The sequence below is a fragment of the Panulirus ornatus genome, chromosome 11, assembly GCF_036320965.1.
Source record: "Panulirus ornatus isolate Po-2019 chromosome 11, ASM3632096v1, whole genome shotgun sequence".
Classification (NCBI taxonomy): domain Eukaryota; kingdom Metazoa; phylum Arthropoda; class Malacostraca; order Decapoda; family Palinuridae; genus Panulirus; species Panulirus ornatus.
The window spans coordinates 56,884,976-56,907,990 of NC_092234.1; the positions used below are offsets into that span (position 1 = coordinate 56,884,976).

The following is a 23,015-nucleotide window of genomic DNA, read 5'->3' on the forward strand; positions in this document are numbered from 1 at the left end:
TTGTATCTGTATACATGTTTGCATATATGTGCAATTTCATGTTATTTTTCATGTAGTTTACCTGACATATGATAAAATCATTAAGCAATCATTAAGACTAAGAAACAAAGCAAAAATAGAGAATAGTATTACTTAATCAAAGAAGAGATTGATTCCTTACCAGTTCACCTGCGGTGACACTGGTAGATGCCTAATGTAGTTAATCGGTTGTGGATATACATGTACATTCATGTTTGTGATGTTATAGATCATTTGATTTATTGCAAAATGTAATAGAATGATATATAAAACAATTATGAAAATAAAGACACTAAACTGGAGTTCACCATTTATAAAGGCTTATTGCCACAGCCACCTCTTTGAGGGAAATCCTTGAGGGAACCGGCATTAGAGACGTAGATAGATTCATGAAGATAGATAGATGAATGTGAGAAACTAAGTTAGAATAGAAAATGTTATCATATAATCCTGGAAGAGATCCCTTCCTCACAACAAATTCAACCATGATCAGCCATTGTAACAAGCTTGTGCTTGTGGCTAATTTAGTGACAAGCTTTGGTATATACATAGAAGAAGCAGTGAAAAGTTTTTATCGAGGATGTAAGGCATGTGTACATGCAGGAAGAGAGGAAAGTGATTGGTTCTCAGTGAATGTTGGTTTGCAGCAGGGGTGTGTGATGTCTCCATGGTTGTTTAATTTGTTTATGGATGGGGTTGTTAGGGAGATGAATGCAAGAGTTTTGGAAAGAGGGGCAAGTATGCAGTCTCTTGTGGATGAGAGAGCTTGGGAAGTGAGTCTGTTGTTGTTCGCTGATACAGCGCTGGTGGCTGATTCGTGTGAGAAACTGCAGAAGCTGGCGACTGAGTTTGGTAAAGCGTGTGAAAGAAGAAAGCTGAGAGTAAATGTGAATAAGAGCAAGGTTATTAGGTACAGTAGGGTTGAGGAACAAGTCAATTGGGAGGTAAATTTGAATGGAGAAAAACTGGAGGAAGTGAAGCATTTTAGATATGTGGGAGTGGATTTGGCAGCGGGTGGAACCATGGAAGGGGAAGTGAATCATAGGGTGGGGGAGGGGGCGAAAGTTCTGGGAGCGTTGAAGAATGTGTGGACGTCGAGAACATTATCTCGGAAGGCAGAAATGGGTATGTTTGAAGGAATAGTGGATCCGACAATTTTATATGGTTGCGAGGCATGGGCTATAGATAAAGTTGGCTAATTTAGTGACAAGCTTTGGTATATACATAGAAGAAGCAGTGAAAAGTTTTTATCGAGGATGTAAGGCATGTGTACATGCAGGAAGAGAGGAAAGTGATTGGTTCTCAGTGAATGTTGGTTTGCAGCAGGGGTATGTGATGTCTCCATGGTTGTTTAATTTGTTTATGGATGGGGTTGTTAGGGAGATGAATGCAAGAGTTTTGGAAAGAGGGGCAAGTATGCAGTCTCTTGTGGATGAGAGAGCTTGGGAAGTGAGTCAGTTGTTGTTCGCTGATACAGCGCTGGTGGCTGATTCGTGTGAGAAACTGCAGAAGCTGGCGACTGAGTTTGGTAAAGCGTGTGAAAGAAGAAAGCTGAGAGTAAATGCGAATAAGAGCAAGGTTATTAGGTACAGTAGGGTTGAGGAACAAGTCAATTGGGAGGTAAATTTGAATGGAGAAAAACTGGAGGAAGTGAAGCGTTTTAGATATGTGGGAGTGGATTTGGCAGCGGTTGGAACCATGGAAGGGGAAGTGAATCATAGGGTGGGGGAGGGGGCGAAAGTTCTGGGAGCGTTGAAGAATGTGTGGACGTCGAGAACATTATCTCGGAAGGCAGAAATGGGTATGTTTGAAGGAATAGTGGATCCGACAATTTTATATGGTTGCGAGGCATGGGCTATAGATAAAGTTGCATGGAGGAGGGTGGATGTGCTGGAAATGAGATGTTTGAGGACAATATGTGGTGTGAGGTGGTTTGATCGAGTAAGTAATAATAGGGTAAGAGAGATGTGTGGTAATAAAAAGAGTGTGGTTGAGAGAGCAGAAGAGGGTGTTTTGAAATGGTTTGGTCACGGAGAGAATTGAGTGAGGAAAGATTGACCAAGAGGGTATATGTATCAGAGGTGGAGGGAATGAGGAGAAGTGGGAGACCAAATTGAAGGTGGAAAGATGGAGTGAAAAAGATTTTGAGTGATCGGGGCCTGAACATGCAGGAGGGTGAAAGGCGTGCAAGGAATAGAGTGAATTGGAACGACGTGGTATACCAGGGTTGACATGCTGTCAGTGGATTGAACCAGGGCATGTGAAGCGTCTGGGGTAAACCATGGAAAGTTGTGTGGGGCCTGGATGTGGAAAGGGAGCTGTGGTTTCAGTGCATTATATGTGACAGCTAGAGACTGAGTGTGAACAAATGTGGCCTTTGTTGTCTTTTCCTAGTGCTACCTCTCACATATGCAGGGGGAGGGGGTTGTTATTTCATGTGTGGCGGGGTGGCGATGGGAATGAATAAAGGCAGACTATGAATTATGAACATGTGTATGTATGTATGTATGTCTGTGTGTGTATATATATGTATACATTGAGATGTATAGGTATGTATACTTGCGTGTGTGGATGTGTATGTATATACATGTGTATGTGGGTGGGTTGGGCCATTTTTTCATCTGTTTCCTTGCGCTACCTCGCTAACGCGGGAGACAGCGACAAAGTAAAATAAATAAAATAAATATAACATGTTCACTTTACACTTACATTTCATGTAATTTACTGCAAAATGTAATAGTATAGTATATAAAAATTTATTAAGATGAAGAAACAAAGCAATGATAGTGAATGTCACTGGATAATTGAAGAAGGTATCTTTCTAAATGAATTCAGCAGAGGTTGGTCATTAAGTCAGCGAGTTCACTCACCTAACTTTACACATATGGTTTACGTAAATTATTGCCAACCTTAATAGAATTTTTTTTTATGTGTTCACCATGACCCACATTAGTGAGGTAGTGTAAGGAAAAGATGACTGAGTCTTTGAGGGAAAAATCCTCACTTGGCCCCCTTATCTGTTACTTCTTTTGGAAAAGTAAAACTGGAGGGGAGGATTTCCAGCCACCCACTCCCTCCCCTTTTAGTCGCTTTCTATGACATGCAGGGAATACATGGGCAGTATTCTTTCTCCCCTATCCCTAGGGATGATAATAGAATACTATATAAAACTATTTTTAAGACTAAGAAACTAAGAAAAAATTATCATTGTAAAATAAGAAAAGAGATTGCTTTCTCATACTGAGTATACCCATGATTGGGTGTTGTAACAGCATGGGAATGTGGCTGATGAGATGACTTATTTTTGTATGTATGTTCATGTAATAAAAAGAGTGTGGTTGAGAGAGCTGAAGAGGGTGTATTGAAATGGTTTGGTCACATGGAGAGAATGAGTGAGGAAAGATTGACAAAGAGGATATGTGTCAGAGGTGGAGGGAAAGAGGAGAAGTGGGAGGCCAAATCGGAGATGAAAGGATGGAGTTAAAAAAATTTTGAGCGATCGGGGCCTAAACATACAGGAGGGTGAAAGGTGTGCTAACACAGGAGACAGCGACTAAGTATGATAAAAGTAAGACAATATTTATGTACATATTACATTTATGGTTCATGTAAGTCACTGCAAAATGTAATAATAAGTAAAACAACAATTAAGACTATGAAATTAAGCAAATACAAAGAATGTTTTTTGGATAATTGACTGCAGTTGTGTATCATTTCAGCTATCCTTGGAGCCTCTGCCAGGCACAATATACTCATGGAGTCAGCATCCTTTTTTATTTGAACACGTTGACTTTGCATGTGATCTTCCCTAATTGGACAAGTTATAACATTTTGATCTTAATTTGAATTCAAAGAAGAGATCTCTCCCTCATGATAAATTAATTCCTGCCAAACATAAGTATGTTACACTTACTGTCTTTGAGAAAGTAGCATTGATACAGAAACTAGACAAAGGGGATTTAGTGAAGAAATGAATGTGGGCCGAATATGGTGTTTGTACAGCCACCATTTGTGACTTAAAAAAGGACTGGGGAACAGTATTGGAATTTTGTACTGAAAGTGACTCCAATCAAGGCATGCTTTCATCTAGCTTTTAATTTATTGCACTGGATCATTGTCTCGAGAATATCAATACTGTACTGTACTTTAAGAGAGAGGTAAATTATCCTACACTCACTCTTTAGTATATACTGTGCTGTACTCACTGCCTCAGTACCACTGATTGCAAAGCTGTCATTTGTCAGATCTGCCATCTGCCTATCCATATACTCCACCCAGCCACAGTATTAGTGTATTTATTTGGATTAGGGATCTAGTGGTTCAACTAATGGTGTTTTACTACAGTATTGTATTTCTTTTATATCTTAGTACTGCAACAATTAGCTCCTTCCCTTATGCATTTTTCACTGAAGTACTCAAAAAGACAGCTCGTTTCCATTTTTTCATATATACAAATAAGTAGGTAAACAAAACTTTTTGTTACAAATTTAATCATATTTTAAATTCCATTACTGTATACCTTACTTTTTAAACAAAGGCTTAGCTAGAATATACTCAGTGTAATAAGGGATGGAATTAAATAAGATTTTTTTAGTATTTTCACTTCAAAATGGATTGATTTTATTAATACAAGAGTGTATTGCATTAGGTAACTATTTTATTAACAGAATTAGCTTGCACTTCTGGACTTTATCATTTGCTAAACTTTCAGAATCCTTGGAAACATTCACCATCTATACTCTGGGAAAATCATTAGTCTGGCAACTGTGTGGTCCTGACCATTTTGAACTAAAAACTTTTAACTCTAATGTCACTATACTGAATTCTAGTTATATTCCACCTCAAATACTCAGTGCAGTTCTGAGACCCCCTCCAAATTATGGATATTCTTAGATTAGAAGCAGTAAAGAGCAGCTGAATTTATTCCTTCCTTATGTAATAAACCATATGAGGACACACTGCACAATTTTAATCTTTTCTTTGTTAGCATGAGGTAGCTTCATGTCAAGTTAAACCAGTGTTTTAAAATACTTAAGGATGAAGCAATGTTGGTATGGAAAACTTCTTTACTCTCATACTAGTTGGCACTAGGGAATAGACTAAAATTGAGAGGGCACCGAGTTAATCTGAATTGGATAAAATGTTCCTGTACCAGTGACATCAAAATGCATGGAATAAGCTCCTGGAACATGATGTTCAGAACAACTTTATTAATATGTTCAATACTAGTCTTGATCATCTTGTGTCATTCCCCAGTATTGAATGAATTTTAAACCATTCATTATAACAATTGTATATTATGCTACATTTTCAACCACTGACATTAACTTGGCCATGCTGTGGTAATATATAACTGATTTATCTGTGTAGCCTACTGAAGGGCACAAGCAGGTATAATTGTGTAATCCTTCCTCATCAGAGGTAGTATAGACTTGGCAAATTACAAAGCTAGAGTTCAGAACTTTTGCTTTTATATCAAAAAGTGAAGGGATGCATGTCTATGATGATGGGTTGCATGATATAGTCATATTTTTTCTGATATTGAATAATTCTTTTACTAATTATTTTAACTTAATGGTACATTATGCTACCTTCCTTAGCTGTGGTAACATATTAACAAAGATTTATATGTGTAGCCTGCTTTAAGAGAACAAGAAAGTATAATGGTGTAATCCTTCCTTATCAGGGTTTGTAAAGACATGGCATGTTACAAGCTAGAGCTCAAAATGGATCTTTATAATTGCCTTTTAATCAAAAAGTAAAGGGCTCTTTTTCTTTGATGATGGGACACATGACACTCACATTTACTCTAATTTCTGACTTTCCTGTAAACATTTTCTTCAGACATATTAGCTCTGCAAGGTATATTTTCTACCTGGTTCCTGTACGATGTGTTGTCAGAGGGAATGGAGATTTGGGAAAGAGCCTTTGCTTTGGTATCCTTTTCTTTTACTGCTTTTAAGTGTTAAGGCCAGACTACCTTGCTTTGATCTTGAGTCTATGTGGTCTGTGTATCTTTATAATTATGTATAACAGTCTCTCTCTCTCTCTCTCTCTCTCTCTCTCTCTCTCTCTCTCTCTCTCTCTCTCTCTCTCTCTCTCTCTCTCTCTCTCTCTCTCTCCACAATAACCCTGCCATACTGAGAAGATAACACCTTTGAGTCATGTGATGAGTGGTATGATTTTTAGAACTTTTGCTACAAAAGATAGAAACCTGTTGATGAGAATGTTTAATGCAAATACAAGAAGCAAAATTGAATACTGCTGTGTTGTATGTCACCAATGAAACAAACAGAAGTAAACAAAGTGAGATTTCAGAAGCACTTCAAATGGGAAATTGAAGGGGGAGAAGTTAGAACATATGAACTACCATGAAAGACTGAAAGAATTACATTCATATAGCTTAGAAATAAGAAGAGAAAAATGTGGGTTAGTCTATTATATATTAAAAGCCTCATGGACAAGGAAGATACAGTTATTAAATCTTCAAAGATACCATGGAATATGCTGAAAATAAATCAGACAAAATTATATAACCTCTCAAATAGGAAGCTAGAACAACTGTTCAATATGCTAACAGGAAAAAGAAAAAGAAAAAAGAATGTGCGTAGAACAGCTGCAGAAACATTTTAAAAGAATATTGACGTGTAGTTGAAGTCAGCCTCAGGTGGCAGCTGAGAAGAATAGTCTTTTTCATCAAGTAAGACATGATGGGTGCTTCAAACTAGACCTTCCTTCACGGGAAAATCTCATCATAGCTACTGCCATACACACACACTCTCTCTCTCTCTCTCTCTCTCTCTCTCTCTCTCTCTCTCTCTCTCTCTCTCTCTCTCTCTCTCTCGACTTAAACTGTGCATTACTGTACAGAATTATGATTCTTGTACAAAATACATTATTTTTATTATCTAGAATAGCAAGCAATAAAATTAAAAAATACTTTTCCAGTGAACTTGTAACCGGAGAGGAAGGAGCAGGGATATGAGCAGTGGTTATGCTGGTCTTCTTGAAGAAATCAGTAATTCTAGCCAGTTTACATCCATAGAATGCTGTGTAATTTTCTGTAAATGCATGCCATAACATACTAAACATCTTGATGCTCGTTGTTTGTCCTTATTATGTTAAAATCATATGTTGCATTGCATTTTGTAGGTTGCTCATGATTACTTTTGCTGCTTTGTTCTTCATTTGTCCCTCTTCTTTCTCTTCCTGATGTGATTCAGAGTGGTGAATATCCTGGCTATAAAGTATTGCTAACTCTTCATCAGTCACATCATAAGGTTGTTTTTTACCTGTTTTTCAGGATCTTTTCATAGTTTCTCTTAATTACCTGGAACTTTGATCATGATGTCAGTGAGAGATTTATGTTTATTTCTTGGACAACATATTCCTCAAAATAACTCATCCAATGAAATGCTCATTTTCTTTCACATCCTTAAGAACAAAGTCTGTAAAAACTCCATGAATAGGCAAAACCCCAAGGGCCAATGCAGATTTCAAATTGGTATACAGAGTATGTGTTCATGAGTATTCAAATCTGTGATTCTTAAACCTGTGAATAGTGAGATCCAGATATATTTTATTTTGTATTTACAATTGCCCCAAAATCCCTTTTCCAGGAGGTCCTGCAACTTTCAATAGTAGGGAAATAATGGACTCCTTTAGAATGAAAAGTTCTTTGATGAGATCACAATTCCAGTGATACAGATTTAACAGAGGTAACTTACTGCTTGCTGTGTAACCCCATGCAGGAACAGTCCAGTAACGCTGATCCTTGTGTATATTTTATTTTTCAAACTTACCTCAAGACCAACTTCTATGAAAGAGTCCTTGTATTATCCCAACTTTTGTAAAGGCTTCTGCAGCCCAAAGCTACACTACTTCCAGTAGCAGGGAAATGCAGACTCCTTTGAAGTATGATGTTCTTTCACTAGACTAATCCTTAGTGGTTTAACCTCAAGCAGGTGAAGTCTGGTAACACCATCCCTGTTTACTGCTCCATATGTTTGCAAAGGCAATGTCACACTTACATCTTAGAACTATGTCATCTCTCCTTTGGCCTTGATTACCACCTGTACACATCTGGATATGGAATTAGCAAGGTTCCTGAGGTATTTTTGCTCCATGTTTTAGGTCCGTAGGGTCTTGAGTGAGGCAAGACACTGATGAGGTGTTGCAGGAAGCAAGCTTGACTTTTATTTGGTTCCAGCAGTTCTTGATTGGGTTGAGGTCTGGGGAGTTCCCAGGCCACTCTAGCAATTGAATATTTTTCTACAATAGCCAATTCACTGACTTTCTAGTCTTACAGCAGGAGGTACTGTCCATAAAGTGATTACATTGGTGAACCTCATAAAAAGGAAGCAGATACTCTACCAGCACCATAATGTACTGCTCTCCATTCATTGTAGTGGTGTTAGGTAAGAAGTACAACCCACCTCTACCCATCATACCACTAAAGCAACTCCAGATCATCACAATATCTAGATGTTTCACTGCCTTCTCTGTGAAACAAGAGCCTCTTCACCCTCCCCTGCCTTGACTGCACATACTGAAAGAAACTTTCACTAGAAAACATCACCTTACTCCACAGTTGCTCACTATCAGTGCTTGTATTTCTTTGCAAATTTTAGTCATTAGCATTTCATTTCCTATGTAAGCAGAGGTTTGGCTGCTGGTGTGTGGGAGGGAATGTGAAGGTGTTTATTGGTTCTTTGAGAGATGTTTCTCATAAGCTTTAGAAGCTTTGGATGGCTTTTTTTTAAGTTCAGTGGCTGAAATGCAGGAATGCTTCTATAATTCTTATCTTAGGAGGTTGTCTTTAGATTTAGAAGTCTTCCTTGGATGACCAGGAATAGGTTTGGTGGTGGGATGACATTATCAGGGAGAACATAAATGCTAGCTAGCAGCTTCCTGATTGTGTCCTGAGTGCCCAGTGCACCTAGAAATCTAGTGTTTACCCACCTTTTCTTCCTTCCGGTCAGCATTTTGGGCTTCTTCCCCCATAAAGGCAAGAGTCAACCTTCTGGAAGCACAGTGGAAGAAATACAGTGATTAGAAGCAAAATTCCCAAAATGAAGTCGCAGCTAGCAGAAGTAAAGTTGGAATATTCTTCCCTACAAATTGCCTGAGGCACATTGAAGTGGAATGTGCTTGCACCATTAGAAACAATAGTGTCAGTGACCAAATGAATGATGATTTCATAACAATGAGCATCATATGCCCTTACCTACAAGAAACCTTAGCCGTGTATTGCCTTAAAAAGTATATGGTGATGGACAAGTTTTCTCGTTGGGTATCTGAATATGTGTGGATATAACTAGGATGAGAGGAGAGATAGGAAGTATGTTTGAGTAAAGAAACATGGATGTTCTGGCTCTGAGTGAAACAAAGCCCAAGGGTAAAGGGGAAAAATTGTTTGGTTATGTTTTAGGAGTAAAATCAGAGGTTGGTGAGAGGACAAGAGAAAGGGAAGGATCAGCACAATGCCTGAAGTAGGAGCTGTGGATGTGTGATAGAGCGTAAGGAAGTAAATTCTAGATTGATGTGGGTTAAACTGAAAGTGGATGGCAAGAGTTGGGTGATTATTAGGATTTATGCACTTGGCCATGAGAAGAAAGATCACAAGAAGTGAGTATTTTGGGAGTAGCTGAGTGAATGCATCAGCAGTTTTTGTGCACAAGACCAGGGTGATTTAAATGTGAAGGTAATCATTGTGAGAATTGAGGGTGTGATTGGGTCATTTGGGGTATTCAGTGTTATGAATGGAATAGGTGAAGAGCTTTTGGAGTTGTGTGCTGAAAAAAAAAATGGTGTTTGGGAATACCTGTTTTAAAAAGAATGATATACTCAAGTATAAGTATTCGAGTGAGAGAGATGGTCAGTGGTCATTATTAGATTATGAATTGTTAGGCATGAAAAAGAGAGACTTTCGGAAGTAAATGTGCTGAGAGGGGTAGCTGGTGGGATGCCTGATTACTATCTTGTGGAGGCAAGGGTGAACATTTGTAGAAATTTTAAAAAAAAAGAAAACAGTGTTGGGGAGAAGAGAGTGGTGAGAGTAAGTGAGCTGGGAAGGGAGACTTTTGTAAAGAAATACCAGGAAGAATTGAATGTAGGAAGGCAGAAGGTGGGAGCAAATGAAGTGAGGGGAGTGGATGAGGAACGGAAGGTATTTAGGGAAGCACTGATGGCATGTGCAAGAGATGCATGTGGCATGCAAAAGGTGGGAGGTGGGCAGATTAGAAAGGGTAGTGAGTGGTAGTATGAAGAAGTAAAGTTGTTAGTGAAAGAAAAGAGAGGTGTTTGGACTGTACTTACAAGGAAGGAATGCAAACGATTGGGAGATATATCAGAAAAAGCAGCAAAAGGTCAAGAGGAAGATGCAGGAGCTGAAAAAGAGGGCAAATGTGAGTTGGGATGAGAGAGTATCATTAAACTGTAGGTAGAATAAAAAGACGTTTTGAAAAGAGATAGATAATGTGCAAAAGACAAGAGAACAAATGGGGACATTTGCAGATGGGGCGAAAGGGGAAGTGATAACAGGTAGTGATGAGATGAGGAGGAGATGGAGTGAGTATTTTGAGGGATTATTGAATGTGTTTCATGATTGTGGCAGATGTAGGGTTTTTTGGTTGGGGTGGTATGTGAAGTGAGAGAGTCATGGAGAATGGTTTGGTAAAGAGAGAAGAGGTGGTGAAAGCCTAGCAAAAGATGAAATGTAGCAAGGTGGTGGGAGTCGATGGTGTTGCAGTTGAAATTATTAAGAGGGGGTGACTGACTGCTTGTTGACTGTTTGAGATGGATTTTCTTTGTATGCATGGATCATGATGAAGTGCCTGAGGATTGGCAGAATGCATGAATAGTGCCATTGTATAAATGCAAAGGAGATGAAGGTGAGTGTTCAAACCACAGGGGTATAAGTTTGTTTACTCCTGGTATGTTGTCTGGGCAGGTATTGAACGAGAGGTCAAAGGCATAAACAGAGCATAAGATTGGGGAGGAGTATTGTAATTTCAGAAGTGGTAGAGGATGTGTGGATCAAGTGTTTGCATTGAAGAATGTGTATGAGAAATAGAAGAACAGATGGATTTGTGTGTGGCATTTATAGATCTGGTGAAGGCATATGATAAGGTTGATAGAATTTCTTTGTGGAAGGTCTTAAGAATTTATGGTGTGGAAAGTAAGCTGCTAGAAGCAGTGAGAAGTTTGTGCTAAGGGTGTAAGGTATGTGTGTGAGTAGGGAGAGAGGAGATTGAATGGTTCCCACTGAAGGTTGATCTGTAGCAAGGGTGTGTAATGTCACCATGGTTGTTAATTTGTTTATGGATGGGGTGGTTAGGGAGGTAAATGCAAGAGTTTTGGAGAGAGGGGTGTGTATGCAGTCTGTTAGGGATGAGAGGGCCTGGGAAGTGAGTCAATTGTTGTTCTTTGATGATACAGCACTGGTGACTGATTCGTGTGAGAAGCTGCAGACACTGGTGACTGAGTTTGGAAGATTGTGTCAAAGGAGAAAGTTGAGAGTACAGGTTATTAGGTTCAGCAGGGTTGAGGGACAAGTTAGTTGGGATGGAAGTTTGAATGGAGAAAGAATGGAGGAAGTGAAGTGTTCTAGCTATCTGGGAGTGGACTTAGCAGAGGATGGAACCATGGAAGCAGAAATGAGTTATAGGGTGGAAGGAGGGGTCAAAGGTTCTAGGAACGATGTAGAATATGTGGAAAGAGAGAACATTATCTCTGAGGGCAAAAATGGGTTTGTTGGAAGGAATAGTAGTTCCAACACCATTATATGGTTGTAAGGCATGGGCAATAGATAGGGTTGTGGAGGAGGGGGATGTGTTCAAAATGAAATGTTTCGGAACTATGTGGTGTGAGGTGGTTTGATTGATTAAGTAATGAAAGGGTAAGAGAGATGTGTGAAAATAGTAAGAGTGTGGTTGAGAGAGAAGAGAGTGTGTTGAAATGGTTTGGACATATGGAGAGATGAATGAGGAAAGGTGGTATTTGTCAGAGGTGGAGGGATCAAGGAGAACTGGAAGACCAAATTGGAGGTACGAGGATGGGGTGAAAAGGATTTTGAGCAATTGAGGCCTTAACATGCAGGAGGGTGAAAGGCATGCACGGAATAGAGTGAATTGGAATGATGTGGTCTGCTGGATTTAATATACCATCAATGGATTGAACTAGGGCATGTGGAACATCTGCAGTAAACCATGGAAAGCTCTGCTGTACCTGGATGTGGATAGGAAGGTATGGTTTTGGTGCATTACACATGACAACCAGAGAATGAGTGTGAGCGGATGTGGCCCTTCTTCATATGTTTTCTGGCTCTACCTCGCCAATGCAGGGAATGGCAATCAGGTGTGGGAGAAGAGAAGAGAAGGTACATGTTATCTTTTTTCCCTTTCCTTCATGCATTTGTGCTGTTTCCTGTGGGGCAGGGTGGCATCTGGAACGGATGAAGGTGAACAATTATGAATGTGTACCTGTGTATATACATGCATATTTATGTGTATGAGTATGTATATGTATATTCATACATGTACATATGTTCCTATGAGCCCACAGGGAAAATGAAACACGATAAGTTCCCAAGTGCACTTTCGTGTAATAATCACACAAGAGAGAAATATAACAGTCTGTAGATATACAGAAGAAAGATCATGAGAGGCAAGTGTTTTGGAAGCAGCTGAATGAGTGTGTCAGTGGTTTTGATGCACGAGACCGGGTTATAGTGTTGGGTGATTTGAATGCAAAGGTGAGTAATGTGGCAGTTGAAGGAATAATTGGTATACATGGGGTGTTCAGTGTTGTAAATGGAAATGGTGAAGAGCTTGTAGATTTATGTGCTAAAAAAGGACTGATGATTGGGAATACCTGGTTTAAAAAGCGAGATATACATAAGTATACTTATGTAAGTAGGAGAGATGGCCAGAGAGTGTTATTGGATTACGTGTTAATTGACAGGCGCGCGAAAGAGAGACTTTTGGATGTTAATGTGCTGAGAGGTGCAACTGGAGGGATGTCTGATCATTATCTTATGGAGGCTAAGGTGAAGATTTGTATGGGTTTTCAGAAAAGAAGAGTGAATGTTGGGGTGAAGAGGGTGGTGAGAGTAAGTGAGCTTGGGAAGGAGACTTGTGTGAGGAAGTACCAGGAGAGACTGAGTACAGAATGGAAAAAGGTGAGAACAATGGAAGTAAGGGGAGTGGGGGAGGAATGGGATGTATTTAGGGAATCAGTGATGGATTGCGCAAAAGATGCTTGTGGCATGAGAAGAGTGGGAGGTGGGTTGATTAGAAAGGGTAGTGAGTGGTGGGATGAAGAAGTAAGAGTATTAGTGAAAGAGAAGAGAGGCATTTGGACGATTTTTGCAGGGAAAAAATGAAATTGAGTGGGAGACGTATAAAAGAAAGAGACAGGAGGTCAAGAGAAAGGTGCAAGAGGTGAAAAAAAAGGGCAAATGAGAGTTGGGGTGAGAGAGTATCATTAAATTTTAGGGAGAATAAAAAGATGTTCTGGAAGGAGGTAAATAAAGTGCGTAAGACAAGGGAGCAAATGGGAACTTCAGTGAAGGGCGCAAATGGGGAGGTGATAACAAGTAGTGGTGATGTGAGAAGGAGATGGAGTGAGTATTCTGAAGGTTTGTTGAATGTGTTTGATGATAGAGTGGCAGATATAGGGTGTTTTGGTCGAGGTGGTGTGCAAAGTGCGAGGGTTAGGGAAAATGAGTTGGTAAACAGAGAAGAGGTAGTAAAAGCTTTGCGGAAGATGAAAGCCGGCAAGGCAGCAGGTTTGGATGGTATTGCAGTGGAATTTATTAAAAAAGGGGGTGACTGTATTGTTGACTGGTTGGTAAGGTTATTTAATGTATGTATGACTCATGGTGAGGTGCCTGAGGATTGGCGGAATGCATGCATAGTGCCATTGTACAAAGGCAAAGGGGATAAGAGTGAGTGCTCATTACAGAGGTATAAGTTTGTTGAGTATTCCTGGCAAATTATATGGGAGGGTATTGATTGAGAGGGTGAAGGCATGTACAGAGCATCAGATTGGGGAAGAGCAGTATGGTTTCAGAAGTGGTAGAGGATGTGTGGATCAGGTATTTGCTTTGAAGAATGTATGTGAGAAATACTTAGAAAAGCAAATGGATTTGTATGTAACATTTATGGATCTGGAGAAGGCATATGATAGAGTTGATAGAGATGCTCTGTGGAAGGTAATTAAGAATATATGGTGTGGGAGGCAAGTTGTTAGAAGCAGTGAAAAGTTTTTATCGAGGATGTAAGGCATGTGTACGTGTAGGAAGAGAGGAAAGTGATTGGTTCTCAGTGAATGTAGGTTTGCGGCAGGGGTGTGTGATGTCTCCATTGTTGTTTAATTTGTTTATGGATGGGGTTGTTAGGGAGGTGAATGCAAGAGTTTTGGAAAGAGGGGCAAGTATGAAGTCTGTTGGGGATGAGAGAGCTTGGGAAGTGAGTCAGTTGTTGTTCGCTGATGATACAGCACTGGTGGCTGATTCATGTGAGAAACTGCAGAAGCTGGTGACTGAGTTTGGTAAAGTGTGTGAAAGAAGAAAGTTAAGAGTAAATGTGAATAAGAGCAAGGTTATTAGGTACAGTAGGGTTGAGGGTCAATTCAATTGGGAGGTGAGTTTGAATGGAGAAAAACTGGAGGAAGTGAAGTGTTTTAGATATCTGGGAGTGGATCTGGCAGTGGATCGAACCATGGAAGCTGAAGTGGATCATAGGGTGGGGGAGGGGGCGAAAATTCTGGGAGCCTTGAAGAATGTGTGGAAGTCGAGAACATTATCTCGGAAAGCAAAAATGGGTATGTTTGAAGGAATAGTGGTTCCAACAATGTTGTATGGTTGCAAGGCGTGGACTATGGATAGAGTTGTGCGCAGGAGGATGGATGTGCTGGAAATGAGATGTTTGAGGACAATGTGTGGTGTGAGGTGGTTTGATCGAGTAAGTAACGTAAGGGTAAGAGAGATGTGTGGAAATAAAAAGAGCGTGGTTGAGAGAGCAGAAGAGGGTGTTTTGAAATGGTTTGGTCACATGGAGAGAATGAGTGAGGAAAGATTGACTAAGAGGATATATGTGTCGGAGGTGGAGGGAACGAGGAGAAGAGGGAGACCAAATTGGAGGTGGAAAGATGGAGTGAAAAAGATTTTGTGTGATCGGGGCCTGAACATGCAGGAGGGTGAAAGGAGGGCAAAGAATAGAGTGAATTGGAGCGATGTGGTATACCGGGGTTGACGTGCTGTCAGTGGATTGAATCAAGGCATGTGTATGGGGGTGGGTTGGGCCATTTCTTTCGTCTGTTTCCTTGCGCTACCTCGCAAACGCGGGAGACAGCAACAAAGCAAAAAGAGAAAAAAAAAAAAAGATATACATTGAAGAGACGAAGCAAGGACGCCATTTGGTAAACATGTGGTTGTCCAAGACAGACATCCTGGACAACCGCATGTTTACCAAATGGCGTCCTAGCTTTGTCTCTTTTATGTATATCAACTGACTGTTATATTTCTCTCTTGTGTCTCCCCTGATGATGTTATTATTACACGAAAGTGCACTTGGGAACTTATTGTCTTTCATTTTCCCCGTGGACTCATGGGAATATCTTGATAATGCTTGATCATGCGCAAAATTGTGATCTTTCCAACATTTATTAAAAAAGGGGGTGACAGTGTTGTTGACTGGTTGGTAAGGATATTTAATGTATGTATGGCTCATGAAGTTCCTGAGGATTGGTGGAATGCATGCATAGTGCTATTGTACAAAGGCAAAGGGGAAGGTAAGTGTTCAAATAACAGAGGTATAAGTTTGTTGACTATTCCTGGGAAATTATATGGGAGGGTATTGATTGATAGGGTGAAGGCATTTGCAGAGCATCAGAGTGGGGAAGAGCAGTTTGGTTTTAGAAGTGTTAGAGGATGTGTGGATCAGGTGTTTGCTTTGAAGAATGTATGTGAGAAATACTTAGAAAAACAGATGAATTTGTATGTAGCATATATGGAGAAGGCATATGATAGAGTAGATGGAGATGCTCTGTGGAAGGTATTAAGAATATATGGTGTGGGAGGCAAGTTGTTAGAAGCAGTGAAAAGTTTTTATCGATGATATAAGGCATGTGTACAAGTAGGAAGAGAGGAAGGTGATTGGTTCTTAGTGAATGTGGGTTTGCGGCAGGGGTGCGTGATGTTTCCATGGTTGTTTAATTTGTTTATGGATGGGGTTGTTAGGGAGGTGAATGCAAGAGTTTTGGAAAGAGGGGCAAGTATGCAGTCTGTTGTGGATGAGAGAGCTTGGGAAGTGAGTCAGCTGTTGTTTGCTGATGATACAGCGCTGGTGGCTGATTCAAGTGATAAACTACAGAAGCTGGTGACTGAGTTTGGTAAAGTGTGTGAAAGAAGAAAGCTGAGAGTAAATGTGAATAAGAGCAAGGTTATTAGGTTCAGTAGGGTTAAGGGACAAGTCAACTGGGAGGTAAGTTTAAATGGAGAAAAACTGGAGGAAGTGAAGTGTTTTAGATATCTGGAAGTGGATTTAGCAGCGTATTGAACTATGGAAGCAGCAGTGAGTCACAGAGTGGGGGAGGGGGTGAAAGTTCTGGGAGCGTTGAAAAATGTGTGGAAGTCGAGGACATTATCTTGGAAAGCAAAGATGGCTATGTTTGAAGGAATAGTGGTTCCAACAATGTTATATGGTTGCGAGGCATGGGCTATAGATAGAGTTGTGCGGAGGAGGGTGGATGTGTTGGAAATGGGGGGGGTGTCATTTCATGTGTGGCGGGATGGCGACAGGAATAAATAAAGGCAGCAAGTATAAATTATGTACATGTGTATATATGCATATGTCTGTGTGTGTATATATATGTATATGTTGAGATGTATAGGTATGTACATGTGCATGTGTGGACATGTATGTATATACATGTGTATGTGGGTGGGTTGGGCCATTCTTTCGTCTGTTTCCTTGCGCTACCTCGCTGACGCGGGAGACAGCGACAAAGCAAAATGAATGAATAAATAACTATTGTTATCATTGTTATCATTATCATCATTATTATTTTTTTTTATACTTGATTGCCATTTGCTGCGTAAGCAGTGTTTTGCCAGGAACAGACAAAGAAAAGCTGCATTTGCTTACATGCATTCTCTAGCTGTCATGTGCATTAATGCACTGACACCACAGCCTCCAGTCCACAGCCAGCTGCTTCACATGCCCTGGTTCAGTTCATTGACAGCTCATCAACTCCATTATACTACATCATTCCATTTCACTTTATCCTGTGCTTGTCTTTCACACTCCTGCATGTTCAGGCCCCAATCACTCAAAATGTTTTTCAATTCACCCTTCCATCTCTGATTTGGTCTTCCCCTTCTCCTTATCCCCTCCACTTCTGACACAAATATACATCTTTGTCATCCTCTCCTTACTCATTCTCTCCAATGTCCAAACTATTTAAAGCAAACCCTTACTCAGCTGTCTCAATCACATTCGTTATCACACTTCTCTCTTGCTGTTTTATTACTTAATTGATTAAACCTCCCCACACTATAGGTTGTTGTCAAACATTTTATTTCCAACTCAGCCACCCTCCTTTGCAAATCTTCATCTACAGCCCCATGCCTTGCATCGCATCCATTCAACATTAGTGGGACTGCCATACCTGCAAATATACCCATTTTTGCTCTCCCAAATAATGACCTCTCTCCATGTGCTCCTAGAATCTTTGCCCCCTTACCCATCCTGTGACTTCCTTTCACTTTCATGGTTCCATTTGCTGCCTTGTCCACTCCCAGATGTCTAAAACTCTTCTCTTCCTCCAATTTTTCTCCATCAAACTCACACCCTAACTAACCTATCAGTATACTTTACTAAACCCAATAACCTTATTTTTGTTCACATTTACTCTCAACTTACTCCTTTCTCATATTTTTCCAAACTCAATCACCAACTAATGCAGTTTCTTACTCAAGTCTGCCACCAGTGCTGTGGCATCAGCAAACAAGAGCTGACTCACTTCCCAAGGCCCCTCATCCCCTACAGATTTCTTACTCATCTTTCTCTTCAAGAATTACATTTACCTTCCTCACCATCCCATCTACTCACTCCACTCCCCTTCCCTCTTATTTATATTATTGTTATTGTTATTATATTCATCCCTGAGGATAGGGGAGAAAGAATACTTCCCACATATTCCTGCGTGTCATAGAAGGTGATTAAAGGGGAAGGGAGTGGGAGGCTGGAAATCCTCCCCTCTCATTTTTAATTTTCCAAAAGAAGGAACAGAGAAGGGGGCCAAGTGAGGATATTCCCTCAAAGGCTCAGTCCTCTCTTCTTAACGCTACCTCATTGACGAGGGAAATGACGAATAGTATAAAATAAAGAAAAAAATTATTTTTTTTTTTTATTTTTATTTTTTTTTTTCATACTATTCGCCATTTCCCGCGTTTGCGAGGTAGCGTTAAGAACAGAGGACTGGGCCTTAGAGGGAAAATCCTCACCTGGCCCCCTTCTCTGTTCCTTCTTTTGGAAAATCAAAAAAAAAACGAGAGGGGAGGATTTCCAGCCACCCGCTCCCTCCCCTTTTAGTCGCCTTCTACGACACGCAGGGAATACGTGGGAAGTATTCTTTCTCCCCTATCCCCAGGGATATATATATATATATATATATATATATATATATATATATATATATATATATATATATATATATATATATACCAGTATTTATAATATAACCTCAGAACTCCTTTTATAAGCTTCTTGTGGCTCAAAGAAAATTATTAACCATTTTGAAGTGAGCATATCCTTAACATGACTCGTTCTTTTTATCCATTAACAACGGTACAACATCGGTAAAGGTGACTCTTCACTTGTGGTGTAACCCTTTACAGTAATACTGTATGTACATATTTTCTTTCCTGTCCAGGAGTCCCTTCTATCTTTATAAGGCTCCTGAAAATACACAGGAAGCTGGCCATGTCCAATGACCAGGATCATAGGTCATACAGTATACTGATACTACATGTGTATCTATGGAAAAAAATTATTATCATTATTATTAATATTATTATTATTTATTTATTTATTTATTTATTTTGCTTTGTCGCTGCCTCCCGCGTTAGCTAGGTAGCGCAAGGAAACAGACGAAAGAATGGCCCAACCCACCCACATACACATGTAAATACATACACATCCACTCATGCAAATATACACACCTATACATCTCAACGTATACATATATATACACACACAGACATATAGATATATACACATGTACATAATTCATACTGTCTGCCTTTATTCATTCCCATTGCCATCTTGCCACACATGTAATAACAACCCCCTCCCCCTCATGTGTGCGAGATAGTGCTAGGAAAACACAACAAAGGCCACATTTGATCACACTCATTGGTTTACCCCAGACACTTCACAAGCCCTAGTTCAATCCATTGACAGCACGTTGGCCCCGGTATACCACATCATTCCAATTCACTCTATTCCTTGCACGCCTTTCACCCTTCTGCATGTTCAGGCTCCGATCACTCAAAATCTTTTTCACTCCATCTTTCCACCTCCAATTTGGTCTCCCACTTCTCCTCGTTCCCTCCACCTCTGACACATATATCCTCTTTGTCAATCTTTCCTCACTCATTCCCTCCATGTGACCAAACCATTTCAAAACACCCTCTTCTGCTCTCTCAACCACACTTTTTTTATAACCACACATCTCTCTTAACCTATTATTACTTACTTGATCAAACCACCTCACTTTCCTCTCTTCCTACTCGTACACATGCCTTACATCCTCGATAAAAACTTTTCACTGCTTCTAACAACTTGCCTCCCACACCATATATTCTTAATACCTTCCACAGAGCATCTCTATCAACTCTATCATATGCCTTCTCCAGATCCATAAATGCTACATACAAATCCATCTGTTTTTCTAAGTATTTCTCACATGCATTCTGCAAAGCAAACACCTGATCCACACATCCTCTACCACTTCTGAAACCACACTGCTCTTCTCCAATCTGATGCTATTTACATGCCTTCACCCTCTCAATCAATACCCTCCCATATAATTTCCCAGAAATACTCAACAAACTTATACCTCTGTAATTTGAGCACTCACCTTTATTCTTTTTGCCTTTGTACAATGGCACTATGCAAGCATTCCGCCAATCCTCAGGCACCTCACCTTACCAACCAGTCAACAACACAGTCACCCTATTTTTTGATAAATTCCACTGCAATACCATCCAAACCCGCTGCCTTGTTGGCTTTCATCTTCTGCAAAGCTTTTACCACTGCTTCTCTGTTTACCAAATCATTCTCCCTAACTCTCTCACTTTGCACAGCACCTCGACCAAAACACCCTATATCTGCCACTCTATCATCAAACACATTCAACAAACCTTCAAAATACTCGCTTCATCTTCTCACATCACCACTACTTGCTATCACCTCCTCATTAGCCCCCTTCACTGATGTTCCCATTTGTTCCCTTGCCTTACGTACTTTATTTACATTTACCTCCTTCCAAAACTGCAAGTATGCTGTCTGTTGTGGATGAGAGAGTTTGGGAAGTGAGTCAGTTATTGTTTGCTGATGATACAGCGCTGGTGGCTGATTCGGGTGAGAAACTGCAGAAACTGGTGACAGAGTTTGGTAGTGTGTGAAAGAAGAAAGCTGAGAGTAAATGTGAATAAGAGAAAGCTTATTAGGTACAGTAAGGTTGAGGGACAAGTCAATTGGGAGGTACATTTGAATGGAGAAAAACTGGAGGAAGTGAAGTGTTTTAGATATCTGGGAGTGGATTTGGCAGTGGATGGAACCATGGAAGTGGAAGTGAATCATAGGGTGGGGAGGAGGCGAAATTTCTGGGAGCATTGAAAAATGTGTGGAAGGCGAGAACGTTATCTTGGAAAGCAAAAATGGGTATGTTTGAAGGAATAGTGATTCCGACAATGTTATACAGTTGCGAGGTGTGGGCTATAGATAGAGTTGTGTGGAGGAGGGTGGATGTGTTGGAAATGAGATGTTTGAGGACAATGTGGGGTGTGAGGTGGTTTGATCGAGTAAGTAACGTAAGGGTAAGAGAGATGTGTGGAAATAAAAAGAGCGTGGTTGAGAGAGCAGAAGAGGGTGTTTTGAAATGGTTTGGGCACATGGAGAGAATGAGTGAGGAAAGATTGACCAAGAGGATATATGTGTCGGAGGTGGAGGGAACGAGGAGAAGTGGGAGACCAAATTGGAGGTGGAAAGATGGAGTGAAAAAGATTTTGTGTGATCGGGGTCTGAACATGCAGGAGGGTGAAAGGAGGGCAAGGAATAGAGTGAATTGGATCAATGTGGTATACCGGGGTTGACGTGCTGTCAGTGGATTGAATCAGGGCATGTGAAGCGTCTGGGGTAAACCATGGAAAGCTGTGTAGGTATGTATATTTGCGTGTGTGGACGTGTATGTATATACATGTGTATGGGGGTGGGTTGAGCTATTTCTTTCGTCTGTTTCCTTGCGCTACCTCGCAAACGCAGGAGACAGCGACAAAGCAAAAAAAAAAAAAAAATTATTATTATTATTATTATTATTATCATTATTATTATTATTATTATTATTATTATTATTATTATTATTATTTTCATCATTTTTATTATTATTATTATTATTAATTATTATTATTATTATTATAACTCCAGGACTCCTTTAGGGGTTCCTTCAGCTCAGAGGATGCACTACACTCAGTAGACAGGGCAGAGTGGACTCCTTTGAAGTAAAAAGGTCTTTGATGAGACAGTACTGTATTTCATCAACTTACCATGATACAGCCTTGCCAAAAATGACCTTACACTTGTGGTGGAACCTAAAGTGATTGGAATCCAGTAACACCATATCTGTATTAGTACAGTGACTTTAATCATTTGTAGTATCTGGTTGATAAGGAATGGTGTGTGAACATATGAGTGAACTGCCTTTCCAACTCTGTCCTTCAACATTCTGTATCATCTTGTAGCTTTGTCTTGTCTTCATCTGTGTTGTTCCCAAGTCTCATTAGTCTGATAAAGTCACGCTTTTGCTTGTGCAGCTTTGCATGCCTGACAAGAATATTTCTTCCCCTAATGTCAGATATTACAGGAGGAAACCATGAGCAATCGTCGCAAGCTTTATTTTGCTGTCAACGAACCCAATGCCTTGGTACCTGTTGTATCTCTGGAGGGAGCTGGTGTTAATGCCACCATCACTACACCGAATATTGCAGCCAAGAATGGAGTGATTCACATCATTGATCGTATTCTAGGCATTCCTTCTCAAACTGTGTATGAGAAACTTGCCTCAGACCCAATGCTCAGGTAATTGTTTATCCTAATAAAGTATTTTGATACATCATGTATCTTTGATTCGAGTTGATTTGAGTGGTAAGAGACAGTAGACTGATTTTTGAAGTAATTATGATGTTTTTTATCATTTGGATTAAACACAGCAACAGCAGTTTGGCCATACAGCCTTTCATCCATAACTAGAAGGACAACTGTTTGGTCTGTAGATTAGTTTATGTTTAGATTTATCATGAATTCTGTAGAATCATAGAGAGTTAACAGGTAAGTAGAAAACAATGATATTTTTGTTGTGAAGCTTTAAACTACATATTTCAGTTATTCAATCATTTTTGGTGTATAATTTTTGTCTTTTGAGTGTTCACATACAGGAAGAATAAGAAAAGTTATTTCCAAAATGGATAAACTCCCAATATATGTGATAGAGCATGTCCAGAATTACCACCACTTTGAATTATGATTATTTTTTTTCATATATTTTCACCAGTTCCTATATTAGGCAGTGTCAGAAACAAAGAAATGGCCACATTCACTCATATCCATTCTTTAGCTGTCATGTGTATTGCATCAAAACCACAGCCCCCTATCCACATCAGGTGCCAGAGACCTTTCCATGATTTTCCGTGGCTGTTTCATATGTTTTGG

At 39.9% G+C, this 23,015-nt stretch overlaps 1 protein-coding gene across 8 annotated transcripts in view; it reads left to right on the forward strand.

Moving 5' to 3' along the window:
* Fas1 (fasciclin 1) overlaps positions 1-23,015 on the forward strand; it is a 541,608-nt gene that overhangs the window by 426,374 nt on the left and 92,219 nt on the right. For 5 of the 8 annotated variants that reach the window (XM_071667100.1, XM_071667104.1, XM_071667102.1 and 2 more), the window contains one exon: positions 22,162-22,385. In XM_071667100.1, coding sequence (XP_071523201.1) covers positions 22,162-22,385 — 224 coding nt within the window. The remainder of the gene's footprint in view (positions 1-22,161; positions 22,386-23,015) is intronic. The other 3 variants (XM_071667107.1, XM_071667101.1, XM_071667105.1) reach the window with 1 other exon arrangement.